At 49.3% G+C, this 14,831-nt stretch overlaps 1 protein-coding gene across 1 annotated transcript in view; it reads left to right on the top strand.

Moving 5' to 3' along the window:
• Positions 1-12,446, top strand: part of LOC103261971 (histone-lysine N-methyltransferase NSD2-like) — a 78,152-nt gene extending 65,706 nt beyond the window's left edge. The window contains 5 exon segments of the mRNA XM_008059570.2: positions 8,931-9,072; positions 9,341-9,447; positions 10,583-10,754; positions 10,757-10,786; positions 12,175-12,446. Coding sequence (XP_008057761.1) covers positions 8,931-9,072; positions 9,341-9,447; positions 10,583-10,754; positions 10,757-10,786; positions 12,175-12,446 — 723 coding nt within the window.
• The last annotated feature ends 2,385 nt before the right edge of the window (positions 12,447-14,831 follow it).

Here is a 14,831-nt window from a genome sequence, read left to right as displayed (position 1 = left end):
GCTCCCATTTATAAGCGAGAACATGCGGTGTTCAGTTTTCTGTTCCTGTTAGTTCACTTCAGTTGATGTTCTTCAGTTTCATCCAAATTGCTGCAAAAGACATGATTTAATTCCTTTTGATGACTGATTAACATTCCATTGTGCACGCAAATCACATTTTCATTATCCACTGATCAGTTGGTAGGTATTTAGGTTGATTCCACATCTTTGCAATTGTGAATTGTGCTGTGAGGAACATGCGAGTGCAGGTGTCTTTTTTATATAACAACCTCTGCTGCTTTGAGTAGATACCTAGCAGTGGAATTGCTGGATCAAATGATACATCTTTTTGTTTTCTGAGACGTGTCCATACTGATTTCCATAGAAGCTGTACTAATTTACACTTCCACCAACGGTATAAAAGTGTTCCCTTTTGACTGTATCCATGCTAGCCAGCCTATATTGTTTTTTGATTTTTCTAATAATGCCCATTGTGACTGGTGGAAGGTTGTATCTCATTGTGGTTTTAATTTGCGTTTCATTGCTGATGAGCATTTATTCATATATTTGTTGGTGATTTGTATATTTTCTCTTGAGAGATGTCTGTTCATGTCATTTGCCCATTTTTTAATGGGGTCATTTGCTTTTTTTCTTGCTGATTTGTTTGTGTTCATTATAGATTCTGGATATTAGTCCTTTGTCAGATATATATCTTGTGAAGATCTTCTCATGTTCTGTAGGTTGCCTGTTAATGGTTTCTTTTGCTGGATAGGAGCTTTTTAGTTCAGTTAAGTCCCGTTTATTTATTATTTCGGTTGCATATGCTTTTGAAGCTTTAGGCATACATTCTCTGTGGCCAGAAGAGTTTTTACTAGGTGTTCTTTTAGGATTTTTATGGTTTTAGGTCTGACATTTAAGTCTTTAATCCATCTTGAGTTAATTTTCGTATATGGTGAGAGATTAGAGATTGAGCTTTATTTTTTTGCATGTAGCTATCCAATTTTCCCATCACCATTTGTTGAATAAGGTGTCCTTTCCCTGGTGTGTGTTTTTGTTTGCTTTATCAAAGATCAGTTGGTTGTAAGTATTTTGGTTTAATTGTGGAGATTCTCTATTCTGTCCCATTGGTCCACATGTCTGCTCTTGTACCAGTACCGTGGTGTTTTGGTTACTGTAGTCTTGTAGTATAATTTGAAGTGTGGTAATGTGATGCCTTTGGTTTTGTTCTTTTTACTTAGGACTTCTTTGGCTAGTAGTCTGGCTCTTTTTTGGTTCCATATATATTTTAGGATGGTTTTTTTCTAATTCTGTGAAAAATGACAATGATAGTTTCTCCATTTGTTTGTGTCCTCTATGGTTTCTTTCATCAGAGTTAGGTAGTTCCCCTTGTAAAGTTGTTTCACCTACTTGGTAGATTCTTTTTTCTTTAATGTGCTGATGAGTTCAGTTTGCTAATATTTTAGTAAGGATTTTCACGTCTGTCATCATCAGGGATTCTAGTCTGCAGTTTTTTTTGTTTGTTTGTGTCTTTTCCTGAATCTGGTGTGAGAGTGATACTGGGTTTATGAAGTGAGTTAGGGAGAATTCCCTCCTCTTCAATCTTATGGAATAGCTTCAGGAAAATTGGTACCAATTCTTCTTTGAAAGTCTGGTAGAATTCAGCTGTGAGTCCGTCAGATACCGGACTGTTTTTTGAGGGGAGACTTTTAATTACTGCTTCAATCTCCCTACTCATTATTGATCTGTTCAGGGTTTTTATTTCTTCCTAATTCAGGGATGGGGGTTGTATGTTTCTATGAATTCACCCATTTCCTCTAAATTGTCTAATTTGTGTAGAAGTGTTCATAATAATCTTGGATTGTCTTTTGTATTTCCATCATATCAGTTGTAATGTCCCCATTTTCATTTCTGATTGAGGTGATTTGAATTTTCTCTCTTTGTTTCTTAATTACTCTACCTAGTGGTCTGTCAGTCTTATTTTTTCAAACAGCTAGTTTTTTGTTTTGTTAATTCTTTTAATTTTTTTTTTTTTTTTTTTTAATCAGAGTCTCGTTCTGTTGGAGTGCAGTGGCATGCTCAGGGCCACCCCAGCATACACCAGCCGGGCTCCGGTGATTCTTCCACCTTAGCTTTCCAAGTAGCCGGAACTCCAGACACACGCTACCATGCCTGGCTAATATTTTGATTTATTGTTGAGACGAGGTCTTGCCAAGTTGCCCAGGCTGGTCTTGAACTCACAAGCACAGGCAATCCACTCACCGTGGCCTCCCAAAGTACTGGGATTACAGGCTGAGCCACCAAACCTGGCCTTAATTTTTAAAAATTTCAGTTTCACTTGGTTTTGCTCTAATCTTTGTTATTTCTTTTCTTTTGGTAGCTTTTGGCTTGGTTTGCTTGTGTTTCTCTAGTTCCTTGAGGTGTGATGTTAGGTTGTCAATATGTAAGCTCTTCGTCTCATTAATGTAGGCCTTAAGTGCTATAAATTTTCCTCTAAGCCGGGCTTGGTGGGTCAGCCTGTAATCCCACGCCTTGGGAGGCTGAGGTGAGTGGATTGCCTGAAGCTGCGGGTTCGAGACCCGCCTGGGCAACTTGCGGAGACCTCATCTCTACAATAAATAAAAAATTAGCCGGGCGTGGTAGCATGCACCTGTAGTTCCGGCTACTTGGAAGGCTGAGGTGGAAGGATCACCGGAGCCCAGCAGGTCGAGGCTGCAGTGGCCGGAAGCGGCCACTGCACTCCAGTCTGGGCAACAGAGTGAGACTCCAACTCAAAAAAATAAAAAAATAAAGGGTACAGAGTTTCAGTTTTGCAAGATGCAAAAAATTTTGCAGATGGATGGTGGCAGTGGTTGCACAACACCATGAATGTATTTAAAATCATGAGCTGTACACTTAAAAATGGTTAAGATGGTAACTTTTAGTTAGGTTTATTTCACAACTATAAAAAGTCTGGAAAATAGTTATTGACATTAACCCAGCAAATGGGTTAAGAACAATTAGACAGCTACAGACAAAATTACTGACTGCATTCAAGAAATTATCTAGATGGCAGTACAAAAAGATGAAAAGGTGAAAACTCAGTGAAAGAAGTTAAGAGAAGACATGCAGGATAGAAATGTTAGCCGGTTTTTCAGAGGAAAGACCAGAAGACTGTGGGAGAGGTCATTTGAGAAGAGTTTTTAGAAATCTCACATACATGTGACTTATCTCGTGTTACTGATGAAACTCATCAGGCTTTGTGCAGGATAAATCAAAATAAATCTATACCTAGATATGTTTTTTAAAAACAGAAACAAGGCTGGATGTGGTAGCTCATACCTGTAATCTCACCACTTTCGAAGGTTGAGGTGGGAGGATCACTTGACACCAGGAGCTTGAGACCAGCATGGGCAACACAGCCAGAACCCACCTCTATGTTAAAAAACGAAAGAAAAACAACCCTCCAGGATGCCAAAGACTACACAGATTAAAAGCAACCGGAGGAAAAATATAAGACCATATTCCAGGGATGAACAGTTAGACAGTGTGAGATCCCAAAGTGTGATTGAAGCCAGAAGAAATTTCAGAGTGTTCAGGGAAAAGCACCCTAAACCCTGCCTTCAGTGCCCAGTAACCCATCACTTCAGACAGAGATGGAGAGAGGTGACCATCAGTATAATTTTTCTGAAAGAAATATCTGCTGGACTCAGTGGCTCAGCCTGTAATCCCAGCACTTTGGGAGGCTGAGGCGAGTGGATTGCCTCAGCTAGCGGGTTCAAGACCAGCCCGGACAACCTGGTGATACCTCGTCACTGCAATAAAATAAAAAATAGCCAGGCATGGTAACACAGTCTGTAGTTCCAGCTGCTGGAGGGCTGACGCGGAAGGATCGCTGGAGTCCAGAAGGTCAACGCTGGAGTGATCGTGAGCGTGCGTGCCACTGCACTCCAGCCTGGATGAAGGAGTGAGATTCCAACTCAAGAAAAATAAAATCAAAGGAGATATTTTAGGAGGAAGAAATTGAACTTCAAAAGTTAAAATGTGAGATCCAAGAAGCCATGGTGAACAGAAAGCCTGTGGGTTTGTGGATTTAATTAAGTGTGGTTGTGTAAAATTGGGATGAATGGTGCTGATTACTTAGCAGGATCATGCTCCTACACTCCAGGAGACAGAGTGAGATCCCAAGTCAGAAAAAAGAAACAGATTCTGAAAGGTTAAAAATTAAATTGTGGTCAAAAGTATGCTGGGCAAAGTCAGATAAAGGAATTGTTCTCAGACAAAGCAGCATTCAGGCCTCACCATTACCAGTGACACAGAAGAAAGCTTTTTTTTTTTTTTTTTTGAGTTGGAGTCTCACTCTGTCACCCAGACTGGAGTGCAGTGGCTGCTCCCGGCCACCGCAGCCTCGACCTGCTTGGTTCTGGCGATCCTTCCACCTCAGCCTTCCAAGTAGCTGGAACTACAGGCGCATGCTACTACACCCAGCTAATTTTTTTGATTTATTGTAGAGATGAGGTCTTGCCAAGTTGCCCAGGCGGGTCACGAACCCACGGCCTCAGGCAATCCACTCACCTCAGCCTCCCAAAGCGCAGGATTACAGGCTGAGCCACTGAGCCCTGCTGAAGAAAGCTTTTATAATGCCAATGTCACCAGCAAGGACGGCTCTCCCACAGCCACAATTAGCAGAGAAACCGGAGAAAGACACATGAATAAAACTGATGGTGAACTTGCCTCTTCAGGTTAAAGGCAGAGATCCTGGACAGATAATTAGCATGAATTTGGCACAGACAAAAGGAACAACAGGACAAATTGGAGGAAGGAAATAAAGAGAAAGCAGACATGTAGAAGTTAGAAAACAGAAACAATAGAAGTACAAAGAAAATCACCTTTTACAAACACACAAAAATAGTGCCATATATTTTTCAAAGTTGTATACATGTTCCAGGGTAGAATCCAAGCCCAGTGAGTGGACCCAGGTGTGAACATCAAGGTGGAGGTGAGGGAGGTGGATTTGAGGCCTGGGGACTGTGAGCACGTGTGCCCCTGATGGGGTACACGCCCGAAGAGCATGAGAAGGAAGAATCCCTTTTGACCAAGCAGGCTCAATCCTAGGAGTGCAAGGAAGGCTTCACACCCATCATTAGGTAAGGGAAGAAAACAAGTCTAGGATCATTTTCACAAATGACAAAAAAATCATTTGAAGATATTCAGTCCTAATTCTAGTGAAAATTTCTCAGAAAAGCAGCACTGGGACACTTCCTTAGTTCAAGAAAGGATAAGAAAACATGATCGCAGCCAGGTGCAGTGGCTCACATTTGTAATCTCAGCACTTTGGGAGGCCAAGGCAGGAAGATTGCTTGAGCCCAGGAGTGCGAGACCAGCCTGGCCAACATAGTGAGACCTTGACTCTACAAAAATAAAATAAAAAAAAGAAGGCAAGTATGGTAGCATAACTATAGTCCCAGCTATTCCAGAGGCTGAGACAGAAGGATCGCCTGAGCCCAGGAGGTTGAGACAGCAGTGAGCCATGATCATGCTACTGCTCTCCAGGCTGGGCAATGGAGGGGACCCCCAACTCAAAAAAAAAAAAGTGCTCACGGTGAGCAGACACACTCAGTTTTAGAGACAGGTGGCTCTGGCCTGCCCATTCCTCTGGAGATTGTGAGGAGGGGAGCTGTGAGTGGAGAAGCCAGAGGCAGCTGGTGTCTTTTAGAGGAAGATGGCCACGTAGCGTGTGGGCCTCCAAAGAACTACAAGGACAACCGAAGGAGGCCTGGGGGCCATGGGGACCCCCTCTGCCCTTCCCCGACAGATGCAAATCATAGGAAAAGGGGACGTGCCCATGCGGACAGGAAGCATGTTTCGTTTTGTTTTGAGTTGGAGGCTCACTCTGTCGCCCAGGCTGGAGAGTGGTGGCACGCTCATGGCCACTGCAGCCTCTGCCTGTTGGGCTCAGGTGATCCTTCTGCCTCAGCCTTTCAAGTACCTGGAACTACAGGCGTGTACTACCATGCCCAGCTGATTTTTTTTTTTAACTATAGAGACAAGGTCTCGCCAAGATACTCAGGCTGGTCTCGAACTCCTGGGCTCAGGAAATCCTCTTGCCTCAGCCTCACAAAATCATGGGATTACAGGCTTGAGCCACTGCCCCTGGCAGTGTTTTGTGGAAGAAAATCTTGCCAGTTAGACGGCAGGACATAAGAGATGACAGAAATAAAGCGTGACATAGACCATGTTTCTAGTTGGGAGAAGAAATGTAGAGATGTGGGTCCAATGCCATCTCAATAAAAATATGAACAGTTTTTAAAGAAACCTGGTCAGGAACTTTCAAGCTCCATATAGAGGTGATAACATTGCAAAACCAACCAGAGTTTTGCCTTTAATGAGCTTCAAGAAGGGACAGGTGAGTGTGTTCTGGGAGGCGACAGGCCCCGGACAGGTCAGGGGGTCAAGCCCGGGTTGGACAGCCCACTTACCAAGTACTGAGGTGCTGCCTCAGGCCACAAACAGAAATTCCAGAGAGGTTAAAGAGCTAGGAACATGTAGGAGACATAATCTATAACATGGGATGGCTAAAGCTATGTGAAGCTGCGTAGCAAGTCCAGAATGCTTGAAGCAAACAAGTGATAGACAATTGTATCAAACCCAGATGGTATTGTGTGGGAAAAGGTATATAAAGTTAACATTCACGGGTTATCCATGAGAGTGTTTTTGACACATTGCTATAAAGGGTCTGGTATTCAGAATACAGGGGCACATCTGCAGATCAGTTAAGAAAAAGATAAATGAAACAGGGCCAAGACATGGTGAGCCATCCACAGACAGATACGTACCCCATCAAGGAAGGGGCACCGAGTCCCACCCACAACCCGAGAGGCACAGGCGAAACAGTAGGCCGCTGGGGTGTCAGGGATCGGGGCTGTCCTGCTGGCACTGGCGGCCCCCGCAGCCGCACACCCTGCACCATCCTCACCCCACGCTGTCCTGGAGCAGCGTTGGTTGCCGGCCACACGTGCATACTAGCACGTGGCCACAGTGTGTCACAGCATGGTGGGACACAGCTCGAAGTCATCAGCAGAGGGCAGAGAAGCACATGCGAGTCTAGGAGCATCGAGCGGCTGTGGAAGGGAACAAATTGGAACTCTGGGAAGGTTGTTACGTTTTGTGTGGGGACGGGGAACCTTGCAGAGCACCATGCTGTGTCCATTTCTGTTTTTAAGGAAACAGCAACGTGCATGTGTTCTAGGCAGTGGGTCCCCGAGTGGTCCCATGCTTGAGCCAGAGGTGGCGTGTGTAGATGCCCTCTCCCAGGCCCACTGTGTCCTGGGACCACAGGACACGGCTCACAGACAGACACCTCTGCTTATGTACGGACTTATCTACTCTCCATTCACATACATGATTTCATATGAACCCATAACTGTGATACTTCATGTGGCGTTTTAAGTACTCCCACGCCCCCAACACACACAGCGGGAACTCCACCCAGGTGTGTGGTCAGTCTGGCGACTTCTGGGGTGAAGCACTCAAGGCCATGCTCTGTCTGTCCATCTCCCGTTGTTGGGCAGTGCTGTCGTCTGAGTTTCTGCCTCGATGGACATGAATATTCCTTCAGTGCGCAGCAGTTGGATGTCAGCCAGTCGTTCCCAGGCCAGAATATATTACTTTTCCCAGATTGCTTTATCAAAACCCATCCTGCCAGCCCTGCAGCCACCCTCTCATCTCAGCCAGTGTAACGTAGGTGTCGTGGATGAAAAGTCAGGCTCATTGACACTTTTTAATCTGCATTTCAATGGCTAGGGAATTGGAACGCCTTCTCTCTGCTTGTCTGGCCAGATTGGGTCTTTGGAAATTGTTTGTTTATACCCCTACCCAATTGTTTAATGGGGTCAGACTTCCCTTGTGTTAGTGTGATGCTTCTACAAGCTGTGGATGTGGGCTTTCTAGTTCTCCCGTTGTCATCATCATGGGTGGTGCTATCTTTACCAGCGCGCTCACTAGGCCTCGGTTCTCTCCACATGGTCCTGACCCCCCCTCTGTGAGCAAGAGAAATAGAACTGGTTTGGGGGTGTCCTGTCCAAGGGGACACAGGACATCACGGTTTTCAGTACAACAGGCAACAGTACTCGTCCAGTGTGGGTCTTTGGGGTTGTTGTTTTTGTTTTTTGGAGATGAGGTCTTGGCACAATCAGAGCTCACTTCAGCCTGGAACTCCTGGGCCCCAGTGATCATCTTGCCTCGGCCTCCCAAATGGCTGGGACTACAAGTATGCACCACAATGCCCAGCTGCTTTTAAAAATTTTTTGTAGAGACAAGATCTAACTGTTTCCCAGGCTAGTCTTGAATCCCTAGGCTCAAACGATCCTCTTGCCTCAGCCACGCAATCAGCTGGGTCTATAGGCGAATGCCACCATGCCTAGCTAATTTTTTAAATGTTTTGTAGAGATAAGGTCTCGCTGTGTTTCCCAGGTGGGTCTAGAATTGAATTCCTGAACTCAAACAATCCTCCCACCTTTCCTCCCAAAGTGCTGGGATTACAGGTGTGAGCCACTGCACTTGGCCTCAGTGGATATTCTGAGAGTGAAAATTTCCTTTAAAAATAACATGAGGTCGGACTGCTGGCTCAGCCTGTCATCCAGCACTTTGGGAGGCCGAGGCGAGTGGATTGCCTGAGCCCGTGGATTCCAGACCAGCCCAGGCGAGACCTCATCTCTACAATAAATAAAAAAAGTTAGCCAGGCATGGTAGTGTACACCTGTAGTTTCCACTACTTGGAAGGCTGACATGGAAGGATCCCCAGAGCCCAGCAGGTCGATTGTGGGGTGGCCGTGAGTGTACTCCAGCCTAGGCGACATAGTGAGACGCCAACACATAAATACACACATACATACATTCATACATACATACATACATAAAATAACATGAGATTACTAAGCATTGACTGCGTATATAACATGTCTTTTACCTTGCAGGATCGTATCATTGATGCTGGCCCCAAAGGAAACTATTCTCGATTCATGAATCACAGCTGCCAGCCTAACTGTGAGACCCTCAAGTGGACAGTGAATGGGGACACTCGTGTGGGCCTGTTTGCTGTGTGTGACATTCCCGCAGGTACAGCGCTCTGGGAGGCTCTGCGTGGGGGCTCCTGGCTGTTGCCCAGAGCGTATGGGGCCAGGTTGGGAAGGCTCTGGGGCGGCACTTGGGGACGCGAAGGTTTGGTTTGGCTTTGAATCTCCACTTTACGAAGCAAAAGCGAGAAGCCACGGGTCATGCCTGTTGTAGACATGAAAGTAAGGCGTGTTTTGCAGACCTAATGTGAGCTCCTTGGCTCCATGAGAGAAAGGAGTTTCTAGTGTGGTGTTGTCTCCTCTCCTCCCAGGGACAGAACTGACCTTTAATTACAACCTCGATTGTTTGGGCAATGAAAAAACAGTCTGTCGGTGTGGAGCGCCTAACTGCAGCGGATTCCTTGGGGATAGACCAAAGGTACGGTTACGGCCGCTCCTTTCTCAGAGCTCCGGAGCGGTGCTTCAGAAGCCTAGGAGCATGCCTTCTCGCACATGGTGACTTCCTCCAAGCTGGCTTGCTGCTGTGACAGGCAGGAGTGAGGTCCCTGTGGTGGTGGGAAGTCCAGCTCCCGGGCAGGCGCGGCCTCTCTCGACAGAGGTCGGTTGTTAAGACTCGTCACTGAGTGTGTGTCCTATGGCGGCCAGAACAAAGTACCATGGACTGGGTTGCTTAAAACACAAAAATTGAGCCCCTCTCAGCCCTGGAGGCCCAAGATGTGAAATCAAGGTGTGGACAGGGCCATGTTCCCCCGGCAGGCTCTTGGGAGAATCTCTCCAGGCCACTCCGCAGCTCCTGTTGGTGTCCGGCTATCCTCAGCGTGCTGTGGCTTCTGGAAGCCTCACCCCGACATCTGCCTTCCTCCTTACACGGTGTTCTCCCTTTGTGTGGCCCAAGTTTCCCCTCTTATACGGACACGGTCATGCCAGATGAGGGCCATCATGCTCCTGTCTGACCCCATCTTAACTTATTACGTCTGCAAGGACCCTGTTGCCGAATACAGTCATATTCCACTGTCTTGGGAAGGTCATGGACTTGGGGGGACATTCCCTTTCCTGTAGTGAGTTGGACCCGGGTCTGATAGCCACGGCCCTGTGTTGGTGTCTGTCCTCGGCTGTGCTGGTGATGCTCTTCGGTTTCTGCCATCCTCCTATTCCCACGTTCTTGCAGAGATTCCTAATGAAGAGCCCAGGCAGCGCGTGGGAGCCGTTTGCCCTGCGGCAGAGTCCATTGCCCCGTGGGTCCCATCCGCGGGTTGGGAGGTGTGTGTCTGCCTGCTGCTCAGCTGCGCTCTTAGAAGCTGTTCACAGGCTGGTGGTTGTTTCGGTCTCTGTTCGGCCTTTTCAGGTTCAGTCCAGTGAGTCTGCGCCTGTCTGGGAGCCCCATGTGGGCGTGCCCCCCCTCGAGCATGGGGAGGACACCCCCTTCCCTCCACGTTAAAACATCTGCAGAGCTTTCTGAAACGTCCGCAACTCCACCTGGCTCTCTTGGCTTTTGTGTATGCTTCAGTCCATGTAGTTCTTTTACGTGCATTGTGCTGAATCCTTGATTCCAGACCTCAACGTCCCTTTCTTCGGAGGAAAAGGGCAAAAAGGCCAAGAAGAAAACCAGGCGGCGCAGAGCCAAAGGGGAAGGGAAGAGGCAGTCGGAGGACGAGTGCTTCCGCTGCGGCGACGGCGGGCAGCTGGTGCTGTGTGACCGCAAGTTCTGCACCAAGGCCTACCACCTGTCTGCCTGGGCCTGGGCAAGCGGCCCTTCGGTAGGTAGACAGGCACAGCAGTCCCGGGCCGTGTCCGTGAGAGGGCTCCCGGTGGACAGCTCTCACTGCTGTTCCTGCGGCTGGGCCTCATCCGGTCACAAATGCATCAGTCCCTCGTGAAGTGACAGTCCCCGGTCCAGGGCAGCCAGCCGTTCTCTGTTCCAAACCGTTCCAGGCTACGCGTTGAACAGATATCGTGCGTGGTGTGCACTGTTCACCGCCTGCCGGAGAGTTGGCGTGCATGCCCACGTGGGAGCCCACAGGGGGCCAAGCAGGGTGAGGGAAGCAGGTGGCCCTGGGTCCGCAGCTCCAGCCAGGAGAGGGTCTTCTGAGCAGCCTCTGCATCCTCGTTCCCCCAGGAGGCCCAGGAGGCCCCGGCCGGCGGCAGCACGCTGGAAAAGGAGGGTAGAGCCCTCACCCAGGAAGCAGGGGTCATGCTGTCCCCAGAGAGGACCCTGGGGGCAGAAGGAGGAGCCACTGGCTGACGATGAGCTGTATATCTGGTTCCCTGAAGCAAAAGGGAGTTGCTTCTTCCACCCCGTGTTTCAGAGATCACAGCACCAGCGTGAAACAGTAGCCCTACATACCTACCACATGTCGTTTCGTGACCAGGACGTGTGCTGAGTAGTGTGCTGTCAGGTGACTCTGGCACTGAGTGACCGTCAAGAGTACACCTCCACAGGCCTGGCTGTGGGGCCCCTGCCATGGTACTCCCATGGGACCGCCGGCGGGTATGCATTTTGTCGTTGGCAAAATGTCACTAGGGGTAGGACTGTAATCCCAAGAGACAAGTGAAAAGACCTTCACCCAAAGACAAGAAGCAAAAATACATATTTTGTATGACGAAAGTTGACAAACCAAGGTCAAAAGGCAGATGACACAGAAAAATATTTGTGGTGGATGTGAGAGTTCTTCCTCCCCTAAAAGCCTTTTACAGATTCATTCCAGAAAGGTCCATCCCCAAGTAGAAAATCGGTTCCTCAGCAGCAGGCAGGGCACAGAGGGAAAGCCAGAGCCGGACATGCACAGGGTAGGCCTCCCACGGGCAGGACTCGGAGCAGAGCGGACCCCGAGCCTGTCATTCACGTGGGAGGGCACTCCTGCACCCAGTCCAGCGTCTCTTTGATTGCTACGCATAAAGAGTGGCTGACAGTTGGCATGCGGAGGCCTGGCGGGCACTGCGGGGTGGGCAGGCACCGCTGGGGCCCGCGTTTCTGCTGGGGCAGCGGTGGGGATGGCCTGTCACACGTCCCGCTCGCTGCGCCACCAGCACTCTTGTAACTTGCATTCGTTGGACGCGATGGTTTTAAGAGCAGCTTCAACCCTGGCGGTGTGGAAGTTGTGATTCCGTCGTGTGTTAACTGCTCATGTCCGGTGTTCTGTTGCAGGGAAGTGGGAGTGTCCTTGGCATCACTGTGACGTGTGTGGCAAACCTTCCACTTCGTTTTGTCACCTGTGCCCCAACTCGTTCTGTAAGGAGCATCAGGACGGGACAGCCTTCCGCTGCACCCAGGACGGGCAGTCCTACTGCTGTGAGCATGACTTGGGGCCAGCGTCGGTCAGAAGTGCCAAGACTGAGACGCCCTTCCCCGAGCCCGGGAAGGCAAAGGGGAAGAGGCGGAAGAGGCGGTGCTGGCGGAGAGTCACGGAAGGCAAATAGCGCCAGGGGGCAGCTTGGCCAGATCCAAGGGCGGCACAGGGCGGCCAGCCCTGCCTGGGGGAGAGGGCGCGCGAGGACAGGCCGGGGGCCCCAGCTCCGGCCGCCAGGACAGACGGACAGGCCTCCTCGGGAGGGAGCGCCTCCCACCACTGAGCCATCCTTGGCAGCACCGCTGCCCTGCACTGACCACGCCCGAGCCCGGCTCGGCGTCCAGGACACACAGGCCTCACGCCACAGCATTACCGCGAAACTTGAACGCCTCACAAGGTCCAGGCTCCCTCCCGCGCTGTCTTAGGTTGAAGTTATGACTGGCAGTGGGTTGGCGTGTGGAACGTTTGTATCTCGTCGGAAGTGTAGAGAGTAGCGTTTGATCTAAGGGGTCAGCACCGTTCCCTGAGCGTCCCGTTCCTCCGCTCCTGCTCACAGCACTGCCGTCACTCAGGAGAGACCAGGGAGGGGCCGGTGCACGCACCCGGACCCTGGATTCCTGGAAACCATCATTTTATCATTATTTTGCTCTTTAAACAAGCTGTTATGATTTTTCTTTTTGTTTTTTTTAAACTAATGTGAATTTTTCCTCAGAATGCTCTTTTCCATCCTAATGAAGAGCTGGCCCTGCCAGTGTTGACAGTGACAGTGCTGTCTGGTTCCCTCCCGTGTTTATCTCCACGGAATCGAACTGAATGCCAACACGTGCACTCAGCGCACAGGTCACATGGTGCAGCCGTCGGCGGCCAGGCAGGGCCTCTGCTCCCTGGGCCTGTCTTCCCAGCTCACTAGGTTCTGCTCGACATGTGGGGAAATGTTGTATAGTTTTTTCACTGGGCTTTTCTTGACCAGTTTCTGGCTTTTATTCTCAATAGATTTCTGCTAAACCTATTTCACAATCACCACCGACTGAAATGTCTATTTACTGATGCGAGCCTGAGTTCTGTGACCAAAACACGATCTCGGTAGGGGCACACCGGCACGGTCTGTTTAAGCACTGGGAGTGCCCCTTCAGGGGATCCCGGAGGGCACTTCGGGCAATGGGCCCAGGGACATAGCACACAGGCTGAGGAGAGACCCAGCGTTCAGAGCTCTTGCCATCCCACGCGCCTTCCGTCTCAGCACTCCGTGGGCCTCTGCGTGGAGAACATGGATGTGCCAACTGCAGCTCTGTGCCATGACACCAGCTGAGACACACGCGTCCCAGCGTGAGCCTGCCCGCCACGTCCTGCACCCGTGTGCACAGGCACTGGTTTAGGCCAGGTCTGGCACCCAATTCCCTGTGAGACATCAAGAATCTTTTGTTCCAAAAGGTCCAGCCTTACAGAGTGAGAAATATCCAAGTACTGTGTTCCTCGGATGCCTTGACTCTTCTTTTCTGGGGGATCCTCTTGACCCTGGGAAGTGGGGCGCAGGCTGAGAAAGGGGAGGCCCTGTGTGCCCCGTCCCACCGGGTGCCGCATGCTCTGAGGGGCTGCGTGGGGGTGGGGTGGGGTGGGAGAGAAAGAACATGCAGCAGCAGGTGCTTTTTTGCTGGCTTTTAAAAAACATCACCCAAGGAGAACATCCTTTTGGAGAAAGTTTACAGAACTCTTCTTGAAAAACTGCTACTGAGGTCTCCCCGTCAATTCTTTCGTACCTTTTTTCTCCCTGTCAAATGGCAGAGTCCTTGGGCCTAAGACTGACTGCTCCATGTTGTGAGACCCGCAAGCTTGGGCTTCAGATGAGAAGTCCTGCAGGTCCCTTGTCTCCCCGAACACCGACCGGAGGAAGTTTCACTGGCTGGTGGCCGGCCCCTCTACCGTCGGGTCCCTAACAAAGTGTCCGACAAAGGCCCCAAAGGAAAGGGCTCTGCAGTCGGCGACTTTCACATACAGGCTGAGCCCTACTCTATGGAACGGGCATGGGACGTGCTCGTAAGCTGAGAGCCCTATCTCCTCTCCAGGTGTCTTCAGATCAGTTCAGAGATTTACTCTGCTAATGCTACACTCGGAAGGCCGTGTCCATTCATGCACCTGGCCCTGGCACTTGGAGTTCAAGGCCTTGGGGCCCCACTGACCGGCGGCGGGCTGAAGCTGTCACTTGCCTGTAGAATCCTTTCCTACCAGCTAAGGGACTTCTGCGTAATTCAAAACATCAGGTGGGTTTTACAGTGCACTTTGGGAAGCAGATTAACTTATTTTTATCTTTGATGGTAGGAAAATTTTAAGAGTTTTGAGTCACTTTGATATTACTTCCAGACTATGATCTTTCTGAAGGAAATACTGCAAAAATCTTAAATATGCTTCCTCTCCCTTGCCAAAAACTGTTAAACTAAATGAGCAGATAACACTAACTTTGATACCCTTAGAATACCAGTAATAAATCAGCGGAAAACAAGGCTTTGGGGCAGCGGCC

Source organism: Carlito syrichta, unplaced genomic scaffold (genome assembly GCF_000164805.1).
Source record: "Carlito syrichta isolate Samal-C Ts95f unplaced genomic scaffold, Tarsius_syrichta-2.0.1 Scaffold304258, whole genome shotgun sequence".
NCBI lineage: Eukaryota > Metazoa > Chordata > Mammalia > Primates > Tarsiidae > Carlito > Carlito syrichta.
The sequence above is the reverse complement of the archived record's forward strand: the minus strand, read 5'-3'. Positions and strand labels throughout refer to the sequence as shown.